Source organism: Ranitomeya imitator, chromosome 1 (assembly GCF_032444005.1).
Source record: "Ranitomeya imitator isolate aRanImi1 chromosome 1, aRanImi1.pri, whole genome shotgun sequence".
Classification (NCBI taxonomy): domain Eukaryota; kingdom Metazoa; phylum Chordata; class Amphibia; order Anura; family Dendrobatidae; genus Ranitomeya; species Ranitomeya imitator.
The window spans coordinates 70,011,268-70,030,369 of record NC_091282.1 but is presented as its reverse complement, the minus strand read 5'-3'; the positions used below and the strand labels follow the sequence as shown (position 1 = coordinate 70,030,369).

The 19,102-nt window shown below is 47.5% G+C and overlaps 1 protein-coding gene across 4 annotated transcripts in view; it reads left to right on the top strand.

Annotated features, from left to right (window-relative positions):
- Positions 1-19,102, top strand: part of KIAA1328 (KIAA1328 ortholog) — a 182,899-nt gene that overhangs the window by 15,946 nt on the left and 147,851 nt on the right. For 2 of the 4 annotated variants that reach the window (XM_069747407.1, XM_069747417.1), the window contains exons 2-3: positions 7,048-7,083; positions 9,978-10,123. The exons of 1 other annotated variant lie outside the window; for it this stretch is intronic. In XM_069747407.1, coding sequence (XP_069603508.1) covers positions 7,048-7,083; positions 9,978-10,123 — 182 coding nt within the window. The remainder of the gene's footprint in view (positions 1-7,047; positions 7,084-9,977; positions 10,124-19,102) is intronic. One more of the 4 variants, XM_069747426.1, reaches the window with a different exon arrangement.

Here is a 19,102-nt window from a genome sequence, read left to right as displayed (position 1 = left end):
TGCAAGTACTTTCCGTTTCAGGAAAGCATCCACTATGTATTTCCTTTAAGTAGAGGGCTTTTCGGTCTCTTTCGTCCCGCTACATTTAGCCCAACTTGGGTCTCTCCCTAAGGTGGCTAGCATGTATGTATCGCTTGCTCACCGAGCCCCACTCCATACAGCCAACCAATTCCAGCCCTGTGCTGATGAGGGCCTAAAGCCCGAAACACGTGTCCACAGGTAGGAATTGGTTGGCTGTGTAAACTTAGAAACTAATCCGCAGCATTGCACGCTTGGCGGTTCCAAGCGCTGTGGATTAGACTGGGGTGGAAAGAGATGATTTGCATAGCTCCGCCTACTGCAAAGGATTCTGGGTAAACAAGCTATTCTTTGTATTATGCTGCTTGCAAGTACTTTCTGTTTCAGGAAAGCATCCACTATGTATATACATCTGTTATAGAGATGGCGTCCTGTGTGTATACAGCTGTTATATAGAGAGACGCTTCCTGTGTGTATACAGCTGTTATATAGAGAGACGGCGTCCTGTGTGTGTGTGTGTGTATACAGCTGTTATATTGAGAGACGGCGTCCTGTGTGTGTATACATCTGTTATATATAGAGAGACGGCGTCCTGTGTGTGTATACATCTGTTATATAGAGAGACGGAGTCCTGTGTGTGTATACATCTATTATATAGAGAGACGGAGTCCTGTGTGTGTATACATCTGTTATATAGAGAGACGGCGTCCTGTGTGTATACAACTGTTATATAGGGAGAGACGGCATCCTGTGTGTGTGTGTGTATACATTTGTCATATAGAGAGACGGCGTTCTGTGTGTATACATCTGTTATATAGAGAGACGGCGTCCTGTGTGTGTGTGTGTGTGTGTATACAGCTGTTATATTGAGACGGCGTCCTGTGTGTGTATACGTCTGCTATATAGAGAGACGGCGTCCTGTGTGTATACGTCTGTTATAGAGAGAGACTGCGTCCTGTGTGTATACGTCTGTTATAGAGAGAGACGGCGTCCTGTGTGTGTGTATACATCTGTTATATAGAGAGACGGCGTCCTGTGTGTGTATACATCTGTTATATAGAGAGACTGCGTCCTGTGTGTGTGTATACAGCTGTTATATAGAGAGACGGCGTCCTGGGCGTGTATACAGCTGTTATATATAGAGTCGGCGTCCTGTGTGTGTATATACAGCTGTTAAATAGAGAGACGGCGTCCTGTGTATACAGCTGTTATATATAGAGTCGGCGTCCTGTGTGTGTATATACAGCTGTTAAATAGAGAGACGGCGTCCTGTGTGTGTATACAGCTGTTAAATAGAGACTGCGTCCTGTGTGTATACAGCTGTTATATAGAGAGAGACGGCGTCCTGTGTGTGTATACATCTGTTATATAGAGAGACGGCGTCCTGTGTGTGTATACAGCTGTTATATAGAGAGACGGCGTCCTGTGTGTGTCTATACATCTGTTATATAGAGAGACTGCGTCCTGTGTGTGTCTATACATCTGTTATATAGAGAGACGGCGTCCTGTGCGTGTATACAGCTGTTATATAGAGAGACGGCGTCCTGTGTGTGTCTATACATCTGTTATATAGAGAGACTGCGTCCTGTGTGTATACATCTGTTATATAGGGAGAGACGACGTCCTGTGTGTGTATACATCTGTTATATAGAGAGACGGTGTCCTGTGTGTGTGTGTACATCTGTTATATAGAGACGGCGTCCTGTGTGTGTGTACATCTGTTATATAGAGAGACGGCGTCCTGTGCGTGTATACAGCTGTTATATAGAGAGAGACGGCGTCCTGTGCGTGTATACAGCTGTTATATAGAGAGAGACGGCGTCCTGTGCGTGTATACAGCTGTTATATAGAGAGACGGCGTCCTGTGCGTGTATACATCTGTTATATAGAGAGACGGCGTCCTGTGTGTATACAGCTGTTATATAGAGAGACGGCGTCCTGTGTGTGTGTGTATACAGCTGTTATATAGAGAGACGGCGTCCTGTGTGTGTGTATACAGCTGTTATATAGAGACGGCGTCCTGTGTGTGTATACATCTGTTATATAGAGAGACGGCGTTCTGTGTGTGTATACAGCTGTTATATAGGGAGAGACGGCGTCCTGTGTGTGTATACATCTGTTATATAGAGAGACGGCGTCCTGTGTGTGTATACATCTGTTATATAGAGACGGAATCCTGTGTGTGTGTATACAGCTGTTATATAGGGAGAGACAGCGTCCTTTGTGTATACAGCTGTTATATAGAGACGGAATCCTGTGTGTGTGTATACAGCTGTTATATAGAGAGATGGCGTCCTGTGTGTGTATACAGCTGTTATATAGAGAGACGGCGTCCTGTGTGTATACATCTGTTATATAGAGAGACGACGTCCTGTGTGTGTATACATCTGTTATATAGAGAGACTGCGTCCTGTGTGTGTATACATCTGTTATATAGAGAGACTGCGTCCTGTGTGTGTATACATCTGTTATATAGAGAGACGGAATCCTGTGTGTGTGTATACAGCTGTTATATAGAGAGACGGCGTCCTGTGTGTATACATCTGTTATATAGAGAGACGGCGTCCTGTGTGTGTATACATCTGTTATATAGAGAGACTGCGTCCTGTGTGTGTATACATCTGTTATATAGAGAGACTGCGTCCTGTGTGTGTATACATCTGTTATATAGAGAGACGGAATCCTGTGTGTGTGTATACAGCTGTTATATAGAGAGACGGCGTCCTGTGTGTGTATACATCTGTTATATAGAGAGACGGCGTCCTGTGTGTGTGTATACATCTGTTATATAGAGAGACTGCGTCCTGTGTGTGTATACATCTGTTATATAGAGAGACGGAATCCTGTGTGTGTGTATACAGCTGTTATATAGAGAGACGGCGTCCTGTGTGTGTATACATCTGTTATATAGAGAGACGGCGTCCTGTGTGTGTGTATACATCTGTTATATAGAGAGACGGCGTCCTGTGTGTGTATACATCTGTTATATATAGAGACGGCGTCCTGTGTGTGTATACAGCTGTTATATAGAGAGACGGCGTCCTGTGTGTGTATACAGCTGTTATATAGAGAGATGGCGTCCTGTGTGTGTATACATCTGTTATATAGAGAGATGGCGTCCTGTGTGTGTATACAGCTGTTATATAGAGAGACGGCGTCCTGTGTGTATACAGCTGTTATATAGAGAGACGGCGTCCTGTGTGTGTGTATACAGCTGTTATATAGAGAGACGGCGTCCTGTGTGTGTGTATACAGCTGTTATATAGAGACAGCGTCCTGTGTGTGTATACATCTGTTATATAGAGAGACGGCGTTCTGTGTGTGTATACAGCTGTTATATAGGGAGAGACGGCGTCCTGTGTGTGTATACATCTGTTATATAGAGAGACGGCGTCCTGTGTGTGTATACATCTGTTATATAGAGAGACGGCGTCCTGTGTGTATACATCTGTTATATAGAGACGGAATCCTGTGTGTGTGTATACAGCTGTTATATAGGGAGAGACAGCGTCCTTTGTGTATACAGCTGTTATATAGAGACGGAATCCTGTGTGTGTGTATACAGCTGTTATATAGAGAGATGGCGTCCTGTGTGTGTATACAGCTGTTATATAGAGAGACGGCGTCCTGTGTGTATACATCTGTTATATAGAGACGGCGTCCTGTGTGTGTATACAGCTGTTATATAGAGAGACGGCGTCCTGTGTGTATACATCTGTTATATAGAGAGACAGCGTCCTTTGTGTATACAGCTGTTATATAGAGAGACGGCGTCCTGTGTGTGCATACAGCTGTTATATAGAGAGACGGCGTCCTGTGTGTGTATACATCTGTTATATATAGAGACGGCGTCCTGTGTGTGTATACAGCTGTTATATAGAGAGACGGCGTCCTGTGTGTGTATACAGCTGTTATATAGAGAGATGGCGTCCTGTGTGTGTATACATCTGTTATATAGAGAGATGGCGTCCTGTGTGTGTATACAGCTGTTATATAGAGAGACGGCGTCCTGTGTGTGTATACAGCTGTTATATAGAGAGACGGCGTCCTGTGTGTATACATCTGTTATATAGAGACGGCGTCCTGTGTGTGTATACAGCTGTTATATAGAGAGATGGCATCCTGTGTGTATACATCTGTTATATAGAGAGACGGCGTCCTGTGTGTGTATACATCTGTTATATAGAGAGACGGCGTCCTGTGTGTGTATACAGCTGTTATATAGAGAGATGGCATCCTGTGTGTATACATCTGTTATATAGAGAGACGGCTTCCTGTGTGTGTATACATCTGTTATATAGAGAGACGGCGTCCTGTGTGTGTATACAGCTGTTATATAGAGAGACGGCATCCTGTGTGTATACATCTGTTATATAGAGAGACGGAATCCTGTGTGTGTGTATACAGCTGTTATATAGAGAGATGGCGTCCTGTGTGTGTATACAGCTGTTATATAGAGAGACGGCGTCCTGTGTGTGTATACAGCTGTTATATAGAGAGATGGCGTCCTGTGTGTGTATACATCTGTTATATAGAGAGATGGCGTCCTGTGTGTGTATACAGCTGTTATATAGAGAGACGGCGTCCTGTGTGTATACATCTGTTATATAGAGACGGCGTCCTGTGTGTGTGTATACATCTGTTATATAGAGAGACGGAGTCCTGTGTGTATACATCTGTTATATAGAGAGACGGCGTCCTGTGTGTGTATACATCTGTTATATAGAGAGAGACGGCGTCCTGTGTGTATACATCTGTTATATAGAGACGGCGTCCTGTGTGTGTATACATCTGTTATATAGAGAGACGGCGTCCTGTGTGTGTATACAGCTGTTATATAGAGAGACGGCGTCCTGTGTGTATACATCTGTTATATAGAGAGACGGCGTCCTGTGTGTGTATACATCTGTTATATAGAGAGAGACGGCGTCCTGTGTGTATACATCTGTTATATAGAGACGGCGTCCTGTGTGTGTATACATCTGTTATATAGAGAGACGGCGTCCTGTGTGTGTATACAGCTGTTATATAGAGAGACGGCGTGCTGTGTGTATACATCTGTTATATAGAGAGACGGCGTCCTGTGTGTGTATACAGCTGTTATATAGAGAGACGGAGTCCTGTGTGTATACATCTGTTATATAGAGAGAGACGGCGTCCTGTGTGTATACATCTGTTATATAGAGACGGCGTCCTGTGTGTGTGTATACATCTGTTATATAGAGAGACGGCGTCCTGTGTGTATACATCTGTTATATAGAGAGACGGCGTGCTGTGTGTGTATACAGCTGTGCGCCAATTACTGATTGTGGGAACGCACTGTCTTTTCATAAACTTGTATATGTCAGTAACCGTAAAAAAACACTGAAGCAGCAAACTGAAAAACAAAATTTCACTCAATTTTTGCCACATTTATTGTTTCTAGGTAAGGGGGTTTATAAAATGGGTCAAATGTGTTAATAAAGCATACAAGTTTTTGTTTAGAAAATTGTCTAAAATACGCCAACTAGTAGATGCTGTAATATAAGGCCACGTTCACGCGTTCAGTATTTGGTCAGTATTTCACATCAGTATTTGTAGCCTCAACCATGAGTGGGTGATACATGCAGAAGTGGTGCATATGTTTCTATTATACTTCCCTCTCCTGATTTTGGCCTAGAAATTCTGATGTAAAATACTGAGCGTGTGACCGTGGCCTTGGTCTAGACAATCTAGTCAACCAGCATGAGCAGCTGTCAGACATTTGCTGCAAGTTCTGATGGCCTCGGTGTAATTTTCATGGTCAGTAAATCTTCCCCGCTGTCTTTATGGTCCTTGCTATGTGCGCTGGGCACAGTCATGCTGCACAGGAAGGAGTTTCCCCCAAACTGATGAGACCATTGTCTGAAGGGCATTTTGCGCAGGGCAGGTACTGGCAGAACGATCATGACTGCCGGTTTAATGCTGGCATAAAGATTATTGTTGGCCAGCAGCATATTCCCAGGTATACACAGGTATGTGCTGCTGAAATGAGTAGGGAACTGAGGATCATCCTGAGGAACCGTCCTCCAGGTCACCGCTACATCTAAGTGACGACACCTTCCTCTATGGATCACTGCTTGTTAAAATGATCCCGACAACACAGCCCAACAAACATTACCCTCCAGTGATACCCTAATGCTCGGTCTGATGTCATGTGTGCGGCGGGGAGACTAATGCGGCAACTGTGCTACGTTGAGCAAGTATGATTCTTCCAGCTTTTCTCACCTCTACATTCCGAAATGGGTGTCCCATCCACGGATACCTTCCAGAACATGTACCACGCTGCTGTCCTATGCTGAAGTGGGGTGACCAGAACTGGAGTAATCCTTTACTAGATATCATGTCCAAACCTGGAAACCTGCCCCATACCTCTATGCACTTTCATTCATGAGTCCAGAAACATGCTTGCACTGCTCCATAGTACAAAGGCGGCTGCTCTACACCACTCCTTCTGACACTTGGCGCTGTCCTTGGTAATGTAAGGCTTCTTTGTATTCACCTGACCATAGATCAGTGTCCTCAAGAGCCACCAACAGGTCATGTTTTCAGGATTTCCTTAGTATTGCACAGGTGATGGATTTATTGCCTGTGCAGGTGATGCGATTATCACCTGTGTAATGCTAAGGAAATACTGAAAACCTGACCTGTTGGTGGCTCTTGAGGACCGGACTTGGGGAGCACTGCCATAGATGGTCCTTTTATACAATTGTCAGTGCACAGTTTTGTGACTTCTGTGGTCAGTGATACAACAGAGGATAGTCAGCGGCCCTGCTGGATCGTCTTCTTGTTCATGGCTGAACATTTGTCTCCCCTTTTACTGGTGATCATGGCCGATCTAACACCTCAATAATTAAGAGTGGGGTCCACATACTTTTAGCCATACAGCCCATGAGTGCTCCCATGTATCTGTTGTAGGTAGAGGGCACTGCTGTCCCTTTATGTAGGTTTTGCGCTATGACATGAGGATGGTTCTATTGGGTTGTCAATTTTCCTGAATTTCTTCCAAAGAGTCTGATGTGGAGCAGCACATGGTCTACATCCCAGGTGAGTCTTCTTAAGAAGCGCCGCTGGTCATGTCCTACAGCCTCCTGGGTCCAATGTCTGTGGGACTGATACTGTCTGTCAAGTACGGGAAATGTAGATGCCAGTGTTAACACATCCTCTGAAACACTTCGGATTACAACTATAGCAAAGCCTGAGCTGTAATAAATTATATATATATATATATATATATATATATATATATATATATATATATATATATATTCTCTTCTTAGCTCTGCTCAGCTTTTTAACCTCTTAATGTAAATAAGAATATTCATCTTCACTGACTGCAATAAGATGGGGCATAACGTGCAAAGCGTTTCATTATATGATGCAAACTTTTCTTACAATTGGAAGTTTTACAGTTTTGCATTGCTTTTCTATGACCTAAGCATGCAACTGGTTAGTTCATATGTTCCCTTAGGACAGTCTCGCACGTCCAGATAATTCCGGTACCGGAAAAATCGGTACCGGAATTATCCATGTCCGTGTGCTTACGTTGAACATCAGTGTGGCACACGTGCGGCATGGGAGGTGCCCTATGGGAGGTGGAGCCGCATATTCATCACTGTAATGTGCGGCACCACGTGACCGCTCATACAGGACAAGCAGCGACGCTGAGAGGATGTACGCGCCGAGGGAGCTGGGTAAGTATTTTAATGCCAGCGAGGGGGGCACACAGGGGGTGGGAGGGGGCAGATTACCGGCAACTTTACTTTAAAAACAAAAATAAATTAAAAAAAAAAAGATTATTCATTACTTCTTTCCAGCAAACGCTGCTGGAGAGAAGAAATGAATGGGGCTTCAGCATCACACGCGGGGGGGACAGCGCTTACAGTAGCGCTGTCTCCTGCACGGCACACGGACTGCACACGGACAACATCCGTGTGCGGTACGTGTTTTACACGGACCCATTGACTTTAATGGGTCCGTGTGATCCATGCGCTCCCACGAACACTGACATGTCTCCGTTTTTTCCAAACGGACACACGGTCCGTGAAAACACGCTGACATGTGCAGAGAGACATTGATTTTAATGTGTCTACGTGAGTCAGTGTCTCCGGTACGTGAGGAAACTGACACCTCACGTACCAGAGCCACTGACTGTGAAACCGGCCTTAAAGAGATTTTTTTTTCCAGTCTCCAAATAAATTTAGATCAAGTTGTCCCCACCGCCAGGACTGGAGCAGGGGTCTCCTCTCCTGTGTTGCCCTGGCTGCAGGATTGCTTCCAGTCGCATGCGTCCTGTCGCTCCATTCTTTCTTTATGGGGGTGATGATTCTAGCGCAGCAGCGAGTGTGTGAGACTGATCGCTCCTGTCCGTGGTCAGGGAAGAAAGGGAACACAAGTCCCTTGTTGTTGTAATCAATGGGGATCCCTGCAGTGGGGCCTGCGCTGATCTAGTAAGATGATGATTATTGTAGATTTGGATACTATAGGGGAATATGACCTCATATGGAATACTGGGTCCAGTTTTGGGCACCACATTTTAACAGACATCAACAAACTAGAGCAAGTTCAGAGAAGAGTGACCAGAATAGTGACCGGTCTGCAAACCATGTACTATGATGAACGTTTACAGGATTTGGAAATGTTTAGCTTCCAAAAAAGAAGACTGAGAGGAGACTTAATATCTGTCTACAAATATCTCAAGGGCTGTCACATTGTAGAAGGATCATCTTTGTTCTAATTTGCACATGGAAAGACTCGAAGCAATGGGATGAAACTGAACTGGAGGAGACAGATTAGATATTAGAAAAAACTTTTTGACAGTGAGGATGATCAATGAGTGGAACAGGCTGCCACGAGAGGTGGTGAGATCTCCTTCAATGGAAGTCTTCAAACAGAGGCTGGACAGACATCTGTCTGAGATGGTTTAATGAATCCTGCTTTGAGCAGGGGTTGGGACCAGATGATCCAGGAGGTCCCTTCCAACTCTACCATTCTATGATATGGATCAATCAGTTGTATGAACTGCTGACTTTGAGTGCACACTAGTAGGGCCACAGACTTCTATGGGGCTTAACTTCTAAGCCCCTGTCTTAGGCCGGGTTCCCATTTGCGTCTGTGTGCACAGCGTACGATCCTCATGTGTCATGCGTACATACCTTTAACATTATGTACGCAGTGACATGTTTTTGCATGCATACGCATGTGTCATTTTGAGGTGTGCGGCGGGGTCCAGCGAACGCAACATGTTGCATTTTTTGAGGCATCAAATATTTCGCAATCGTCCGCTTACGAATGATTGGGTCCAAAATACACATTATAGTCTATGGGAACGCATTGGTACGCAAGGACATGCGTACGCATGCGTTCGATACGCATGTGTACTTTATACTGCGCATGTCCAGAAAATGTCACTGCCCCTACCATGTGCATAAAAAAAAAAAGCATTTAAACAAAGCCTTTTAGTTTGCGTCATGCGCAAGATGATGCTCAGGCATAAGCATGCTTTTGCATGTGTTTTGGCATTCGTTTGCACATGCAGATATGCTGCGGACACATGCAAATGTGAACTTGGCCTTATTATTTTGAGACTGATTTCTGTGACCATGGTGCCACATGTTACAGGTGTAATCTTCACTGCATCATGGCGATTTCTGGTCCTTGGCTTTTCAGTCCTAAGTATAGGGAGGTAATCTTATGGCAGCATTCAGATCTCCGTGAAAATCAGTCTGAGATCGGACAGCGATGGCCGGACTGGCCGTGGGTCTCCATACAGCGTCATGTATTTCTTTGAACCTGTCCTTCTCGGGTCAGGAGACCCGCGGGCAGTCCGCGCATTCTCGGACAGATATGTACACAATCCTGAATGCATCTCGTTACTGAAATGTTTTCTTATTTCTGATTTTCTTCCTTTTTTTTTTTTTTTTTTTTTTTTCATTATACAGGACTCTGTAGTGAAGGAAATTACAGACCGGCTCCTAAGACGAATATCTCGAAAGCGACCTGTGCTAATCCAGGGAACATACAATCCAACCCTGCTGCAAGGATGGATTTATTATCGGGCTGTGGGCAAAATCATTATGATCCGCAGGTAACGTGAGCACCTGTACTGGATATATCAATCTGAAATGTGGGACCCTATACACGGGGTCTTACAGACACTTGATCACCAAGTACATCCATCTACAAGTGCTTCAAAGGGTTTTCTACCACTTTGATATTGATGACCTGTCGTGAAGATCTGCAAAAAGTGTATGGAAACAGGACACCGCTGCTACATACAGTGGGGGAAATAAGTACCGTATATACTCGAGTATAAGCCGACCCGAGTATAAGCCGACCCCTCCCCACCCCCCCTTAATTTTGCCACAAAAAACTGGGAAAACTTATTGACTCGAGTATAAGCCTAGGGTGGAAAATGCAGCAGCTACCGGTGAATTTCAAAAATAAAAATAGATGCTCCATACCGTTCATTATGGCCCCATAGCTGTGCCATATAGTGCTCTGCACCGTTCATTATTGCCCCATAGCTGTGCCATATAGTGCTCTGCACCGTTCATTATTGCCCCATAGCTGTGCCATATAGTGCTCTGCACCATTCATTATGGCCCCATAGCTGTGCCATATAATGCTCTGCACCGTTCATTCTTGCCCCATAGCTGTGCCATATAGTGCTCTGCACCATTCATTATTGCCCCATAGCTGTGCCATATAGTGCTCTGCACCGTTCATTCTTGCCCCATAGCTGTGCCATATAATGCTCTGCACCGTTCATTCTTGCCCCATAGCTGTGCCATATAGTGCTCTGCACCGTTCATTCTTGCCCCATAGCTGTGCCATATAATGCTCTGCACCGTTCATTCTTGCCCCATAGCTGTGCCATATAGTGCTCTGCACCGTTCATTCTTGCCCCATAGCTGTGCCATATAGTGCTCTGCACCGTTCATTCTTGCCCCATAGCTGTGCCATGTAGTGCTCTGCGCCGTTCATTTTTGCCCCATAGATGCTCCGTATAAAGCTGTGCCGTTACTGCTGCTGCAATAATAATAATAAAAAAAAAAATGCCATACTCACCTCTTGCTTGCAGCTCCCCAGCGTCCCGTCCCGGCGTCTCTCTGCACTGACTGATCAGGCAGAGGGCGCCGTGCACACTATATGCGTCATCGCGCCCTCTGACCTGAACAGTCAGTGCAAGAGGACGCGAAGACAGAGCGGCGCCCGGTGTGTGGAACGCGGACAGGTGAATATAAAACACTCACCTAGTCCCGCCGCTCCTGACGCTGCCCCTGCCTGTCACACTGTCTTCGAGTGCCGCAGCTCTTCCTGTCACTGGCACCGCTCAGAGGAATGAATATGCGGCTCCACCCCCTATGGGAGTGGAGTCCATATTCATTTCTCTAATGAGCAGTCCCACGTGACTGCTGAACAGGGGAAGAGCTGCGGCACCCGGAGACCGTGGGACGGGCAGGGGGAGCGTCAGGAGCGCCGGGACTAGGTGAGTATGCCTCAGCGCCCTTTCCCCCTCACCCGCCGACCCTGCTGCCCACCGTGACTCGAGTATAAGCCGAGAGGGGCACTTTCAGCCCAAAAATTTGGGCTGAAAATCTCGGCTTATACTCGAGTATATACGGTATTTGATCCCTTGCTGATTTTGTAAGTTTGCCCACTGACAAAGACATGAACAGCCTATAATTTTAAGGGTAGGTGAATTTTAATATTGATTATCAAAAATAAAAGCCAGAAAATCATATTGTATAAATTATATAAATGTATTTGCATTTTGCATTGATAAATAAGTATTGGATCCCCTACCAACCATTAAGAGTTCTGGCTCCTACAGACCAGTTAGATGCTCCTAATCAACTCCTTACCTGCATTAAAGACAGCTGTATTACATAGTCACCTTTGTAAAATACTCCTGTCCACAGACTCAATTAATCAGTCAGATTCTAACCTCTACAACATGGGCAAGACCAAAGAGCTTTATAAGGATGTCAGGGACAAGATCATAGACCTGCACAAAACTGGAATGGGCTACAACACCATAAGTAAGACACTAGGTGAGAAGGAGACACTGTTGGTGCAATCGTAAGAAAATGGAAGAATTACAAAGTGACTGTCAATCGACATCGATCTGGGACACCATGCGAAATCTCACCTCGTGGGGTATCCTTGATCATGAGGATGGTGAGAGATCAGCCGCAAACTACATGGGGAGAACTTGTTAATGATCTCAAGGCAGCTGGGACCACAGTCACAAAGAAAACCATTGGTAACACATTACACCATAAAGGTTTAAAATCCTGCAGTGCCCGCAAAGCCCCCTGCTCAAGAAGGCACATGTGCTGGCCCATCTGGAGTTTGCCAATGAACACCTGGATGATTCTGTGAGTGATTTGGAGAAGGTGCTGTGGTCAGATTAGACAAATATTGAGGTTTCCCTGTATTTGGAGGAAGAGAAATGCTGCCTATGACCCAAAGAACACCATCCCCACTGTCAAGCATGGAGGTAGAAATATTTGTTTTGGGGGTGTTTCTCTGCTAAGGGCACAGGACTACTTCACCACATCAATGGGAGAATGGATGGAGCCATGTACCTTAACATCCTGAGTACAACCTCCTTCCCTCCGCCAGGACATTAAAAATGGGTCGTGGTTGGGTTTTCCAGCTAGACAATGACCCAAAACATACAGCCAAGGCAACAAAGGAGTGGCTCAAAAAGAAGCACATTAAGGTCATGGAATGGCCTTTCCAGTCTCCAGACCTTAATCCCATAGAAAACTTATGGATGGAGTTGAAGCTCCGAGTTGCCAAGTGACAGCCTCAAAATCTTAATGATTTAGAGATGATATGCACAGAGGAGTGGACCAAAATTCCTCCTGACGTGTGCGCAAACCTCATCATCAACGACAAAAAACATCTGACTGCTGTGCTTGCCAACAAGGGTTTTCCCACTAAGTATTAAGTCTTGTTTGCCAGAGGGATCAAATACTTATTTCTCACTGGAAAATGCAAATAAATTTATACAATGTGTTTTACGGGATTTTATTTTTGATATTCTATCTCTCAATGTTAAAATTAACCTACCCTTAACCCATGAATCCCATATGACGTACTATCCCGTCGAGGTGACCTGGGACTTAATTCCCAGTGACGGGATAGTGCCGGATGTCAACTGCGTACTATGTGCCAGGAGTGGTCACGGACTGCCCCTGGCACATTAACCCCCCGGCACACTGCGATCAAACACGATCGCAGTGTTCCGGCAGCATAGGGAAGCATCGCGCAGGGAGGGGGCTCCCTGCGAGCTTCCCTGAAACCCTCGGAGCAACGCGATGTGATCGTGTTGCTCCGAGGGTCTCCCACCTTCTTCTCCCTGCAGGCCCGGATCCAAAATGGCTGCGGGGCTGCATCCCGGTCCTGCAAGGAGGTGGCTTACCAGCGCCTGCTCAGAGCAAGCGCTGGTAAGCCTGCAGCCCTGCATGTCAGTGCTCTGCAAAGTGTCAGATCAGTGATCTGACCCTATAACATGATGCCCCCAGCTCCCTCCATCCCCCCCCCCCCCAGGAGGCTGACACTAAGTAAACTTGAAAAAAAGTTAGCTCATCCACCGACATATACACCCTCACACTGGCTACTGAAGACTCCAGTTCATGCTTAGTGTCTCAAGGAGGCACACCTCTGGGTCCCGGATCCTTTGGACCCTTTTTTCTTCATCACTTTGTATGGATTGAGGGGGTGACGGACCCCTTTGAGGGTCCGATCTCCCCAAACCAACAACGGGCAAGCTCGTGCGAGTTCCTCCACGTATCCTTTCCCGCGACGTGGGATCCCTTACCGGACTTGGCCCTGACCACCCTAAGGTATTTAGACCCTGGGCTGTACAGGTGCCCGTTTGATGTCCGTGTGACACCCCCCCCCCCCCCTATTTCTACACCTCTGCTCCGCTGCGGTGATAGATGGGGTGATAGACGGTCCCTCTCCTTGTCCTGGGCAGATAATGGAGCTAGGGTGCCTGCGCCGTCGTTTGCCTCCCCCCGCTGGATTTACGCCGGGGGTACGCAGCCTGCAATATGGGGGGAGTGGCAAAAAAATGGGGCTCCTTACAAGGCGCACAATGCATCTTTAAAGATGCTGCTTTACCTGGCATCCCTCGGACGTTTTTTTTTCTATGCGACGGTGTTCCGGCGTTTAGGCGACAGCTCCTGCTGTAGTTGTCCTGCGCCGCGGCTGTGCGGTGCACCCGGCGCCGCGGTGTCTCCGGTGCTGCTTCTCCGGCGCTTCGGCCGGTACTGCCGGCGCCGTGGCTTTCCAGAGGCTTCAGGCTCTGGCCTGGTCTCCAGCAAACACTTCAGGGTCGCTCTGACCCAGGCTTCCTCCCAGCAGACCGTGCTGTGAGGCCCCGCCCCCTCCAGCGCATCTACTTCCAATTTCGGTTTCCTTTTTGCTCAAAGGAGAAATTGAGGCCCCGGCTTCTGGCCTACTACAGGCCGCACCGCATGATGGCGGTCCCGCCTCCTGAGGTCTGCTGGGGATAAAGGTGAGCTCCTTTTGGGCTCCGCATCGCGCGTTCGTTTCATTGCGGGTTTTCATGGGGACACAGGACAGTGCTTCGGCCTCCAGCTGGCAGGAGCATTATTTTTTTTTTTTTTTTTCCCAGTCTCAGGTCCTGGGTATAGCTTTTTACAGATCACTGTCTAGAAGGGTTAAAACTCACATGGTCTTATATACCATTTGTGTGGCTTGTCGTGCTGCATTCGCGCACACCCAGAGCAATCGTCTCTGCGAGGCCTGCGACTCCGAACGCGCCCAGGAGCCCCCCCCCCCCCCCCCGCCAGCTCTCCAGCAATCTCTCCGGCTCCTGCCCCTCAAGCGGATTCTGGGGCAGCTCCGCCGGAATGGGTCACGTCCTTGTCGCAATCTATGGCGTCCCTAACTGAAGCAATCAAATCCCTTCAGACCCCGGCGGTCAGGGCCAGCAGTCCTTCTGTCTCTGAGATGGCCTCAGGGTCTCTGGAACCTTCGGCCTGCAGGGGCCGTGCCTGCACTAGACAAACGCGTGGAAAGTGGATTCGCACAGCGTCGCCCGGGCCGTCAGGTGCTTCGGCATCCTGGAGCTCTGTATCACGTTCTCCTTCCCCAGCAGAGAGCGGGGAAGTTAAGACAGACGAGGAGTCCCTTAATTTTGAGAAGCCTGGGTTTCAGGAGTCTGTAGATAGCCTGATTTGAGGCTGTCAATCAGTCCCTGGGGATAGAGGACGAACTCTCCTCATCCTCAGATCATAAGGTCTCGTTTAAACGGGTCAAACGGGCTCATAGGTTTTTTTCCTCTCACCCTGAGGCTGCCGTCACACTAGCAGTATTTGGTCAGTATTTTACATCAGTATTTGTAAGCCAAAACCAGGAGTGGGTGATAAATTCAGAAGTGGTGCATAGGTTTCTTTTATACTTTTCCTCTAATTGTTCCACTCCTGGTTTTTAAAATACTGACCAAATACTGCTAGTGTGATCGCAGCCTGAGTTTGAGGACTTGATTCGGCGTAATCGGGAGCACCCGGACAAGCGTTTTTCAGGGCAAAAAGCCTTGAAGGTTAGGTACCCCTTTGCTACTGAGCTATGTAGTAAATGGGCAGAAAATCTTTCTGTAGATCCTCCAGTGTCCCGTTTAGCCTCTAACACGTTGCTATCTCTCCCTAATGGCTCATCGATTAAGGACCCTACAGATCGTCTTATAGAGAGCTTGGCTCGTTCCGTTTTTGAGGCTTCAAGTTCTGCACTTTTCCCTCCTTTTGCTGCAACCTGGGTTACTAAGGCTATGATTTCTTGGGTCAGAGTCTTTAACAAAGGCTCTTCAAGAAGGTGATTTGCCAGCAGAGTTGGCAGAAATGTCATCTCTGATAGCTCTTGCTGGTAGCTATCTGATCAATGCATCCTTAAATGCTGCAGACTGTGCCTCTTCGGCTGCGGCTAACGCTATCGCCATTAGAAGGGCTCTCTGGTTAAGAACATGGAGGGCAGACTCTACCTCTAAAAAGTCTCTTACAACCCTACTGTATCAGGGAGGGTCGCTTATTCGGAGAGAAGCTGGATCAGCTTATTTCTGACTCCACAGGAGGGAAGAGTAAGTTCCTTCCTCAGCAGAGGATTAGACAGCCTTTTCGTCGTCAATTTCAGGCCCGTTTCAGACCCTTTTGCAATGCTAGGTGGGCCCCAGCATCAGGCTCTGCTGCGCAGGGTCGACCCAATCAGGACCGAGACGTTCGGGTCTCTTATACGGCCAATCAGGGGAGAATGCTTTCCCAGTCAACTAGATCCAGAGGAGCTAGGACTCAAAGGTTTTCGGCCAAGTGACTGGAGGCCTCCTCGGAGTGCTTCCAACAGAGTAGGCGGACGTCTACTTCTGCCTCCAACAGAGTAGGCGGACGTCTACTTCTGTTTCGCCAGGTCTGGCTTTAGGTAATCTACGGCCGGTGGGTGGGAGAGCTCATATCTTCAGGTTACAAGATAGAGCTGGTCTGTCAGCCTCCTCCCCGGTTCTTCCCATCCCATCTTCCCATCCCATCTTCCCAGGTCCGAGTCCCACCGACAAGACCTGTTCAATTCCATAAAGTCCCTTCGTCTCAGCGGAGTAATTTCTCCTGTTCCAAGGGAAGAAAGGTTTCAAGGGTTTTATTCCAATCTTTTTGTAGTACTCAAAAAGGACGGAACAGTAAGGCCTATCCTAGATCTGAAACTCTTAAACAGGTTTGTCCGCGTTCGTCACTTTCGGATGGAATCTCTTCCGTCAGTGATTCCTTCAATGAAAAAGGGAGAGTTCTTGGCCTCAATAGACATTCAGGATGTCTACCTACATATTCCCATTTTTCCTCCTCATCAAAGGTTTCTCAGGTTTGCTTTAAACAACCTACGTTTCCAGTTCACGGCTTTACCCTTCGGGCTGGCTTCCACCCCCAGGGTGTTCACGAAAGTCATGTCAACTGTGGTATCCATTCTGCACTCCCGAGGCATAGTAGTCTTGCCATATCTGGACGATCTCCTGATCAAGGGGCCGACCTTTCAAGCTTGCAGGGAAAATGTCAGCATTACATTGTCCAGCATTACTCTGGACACCCTTGCTCGTTTGGGTTGGCTAGTAATTTTAATAAAGTCATCCCCACAACCTTCTCGGAGGATCTCTTTTCTAGGCATGATTTTCGATACCTCTCAAGCCCTATCAATCCTTCCACAGGACAAGGTCCTAGCCCTTCGGTGGGAAGTGAGGAACCTTCAGCAACCGTACCCTCATACGATCCGGTCTTGCATGAGGGTGTTAGAAAGGATGGTGGCAACTGTCGAAGCAGTACCATTCGCACAGTTTGAACTTCGACCTCTCCAACAGGCGATCCTAACAGTGTGGAACAGGAATCCTGTCTCCCTCAACCGCAGATTTCGGTTGTCTCCCCAGGTCAGACAGGCTCTCTCATGGTGGCTAAACAGCTCATCCCTACTCGGGGGGGGGGGGGGGGGGGGAGGGGAAGCCCTTTCCCCCAACCAATTGGCTGGTGGTCACAACAGACGCCAGTCTCCAGGGTTGGGGAGCAGTGTTTTTTCACCACACAGCTCAGGGGCGCTGGTCTCCTCTGGAATCAGATCTCCCCTTCAATCTCTTAGAGATTCGGGCGGTTCGACTAGCTTTGCAGCATTTTCACCATCTTCTGGCGGGTCACCCTGTCCGAATTCAATCGGACAACGCCACAGCCGTGGCATACATAAATCATCAAGGGGGCACCCGCAGCAAGGCAGCCATGCAGGAGGTAAAACAAATACTGTTCTGGGCCGAGAGCAATCACTCTGTGATTTCAGCAGTCCACATTCCGGGCGCAGAAAACTGGGCGGCAGATTTTCTGAGCCGTCAGGCTCTAGCGTCCAGGGAATGGTCTTTCCATCCCGAAGTATTTCAGCAGATATGCCATGTATGGGGGACCCCGTACGTGGATCTAATGGCATCCAAGGGGAATGCCAAGGTACCCAGGTTTGTCTCCCGGTACTGAGACCCACAGGCATTCGCCGTGGATGCGCTAGTACTAACTTGGAACCAGTTCCATCTCTTATCTGTTCCCTCCTCTGGCACTACTCCCGAGGGTTATCAAGAAGATCAAGTCAGAAGGAGTACCTACTATTCTGATCGCCCCGGATTGGCCGCGTCGGACCTGGTATGCGAACCTAGTACAGCTTCTCACCGGGGTTCCATGGCGGCTCCCTGATCGGCCGGATCATCTATCTCAAGGGCCTATCTACCACCAGAACTCAGGGGTCCTACGTTTGACGGCCTGGCCGTTGAATCTTAGGTTTTAACTCAGGCAGGGTTCTCCCAAGAGGTAGCAGATACCATGATCAGCGCAAGCAAACCTGTTTCGGCCAGAATTTATCATCACACTTGGAAAGTTTTCCTCTCTTGGTGTAGAGAGCGCAGGCTACCTCCTTTGCGTTTCTCCGTCCCAAATATTTTAGCCTTCCTCCAAGCGGGCCTGGATTCAGGGCTTGCTCAAAGTTCCCTTAAAAGGCAGATTTCAGCCTTATTGGTCCTTTTTCAGCGTAGGATTGCCACTAACCGTCAGGTCAGGACTTTTTTCAGGGAGTCGATCATAAGGTCCCTCCTTATAAAACTCCTTTGGAAGCTTGGGACCTTAATTTGATCTTAACGGCCTTGCAGGAGGCTCCTTTTGAGCCTCTTCAAGATATTTCCTTGACTTTCCTTTCTTGGAAAGTCGTATTTTTAGTGGCCATAACTTCCATAAGGCGGGTATCAGAGCTGGCAGCCCTCTCCTGTCGTACTCCCTTTCTACGTTTTCATCAGGACAAGGTAGTGCTCAGACCAGCACCTTCCTTTCTTTCTTCTGAAGGTTGTTTCCTCTTTCCACATTAATGAGGATATACTTCTTCCCTCCTTTTGTCCAGCACCTACGCACCGTGTAGAAAAAGCTCTCCATACGTTGGACCTAGTGAGAGCTCTGAGGAGATACACTTCCCGACGGCTCTTTTCCGCCAGACAGATGCTCTGTTTGTCCTTCCAGAAGGTCGCAGGAAGAGA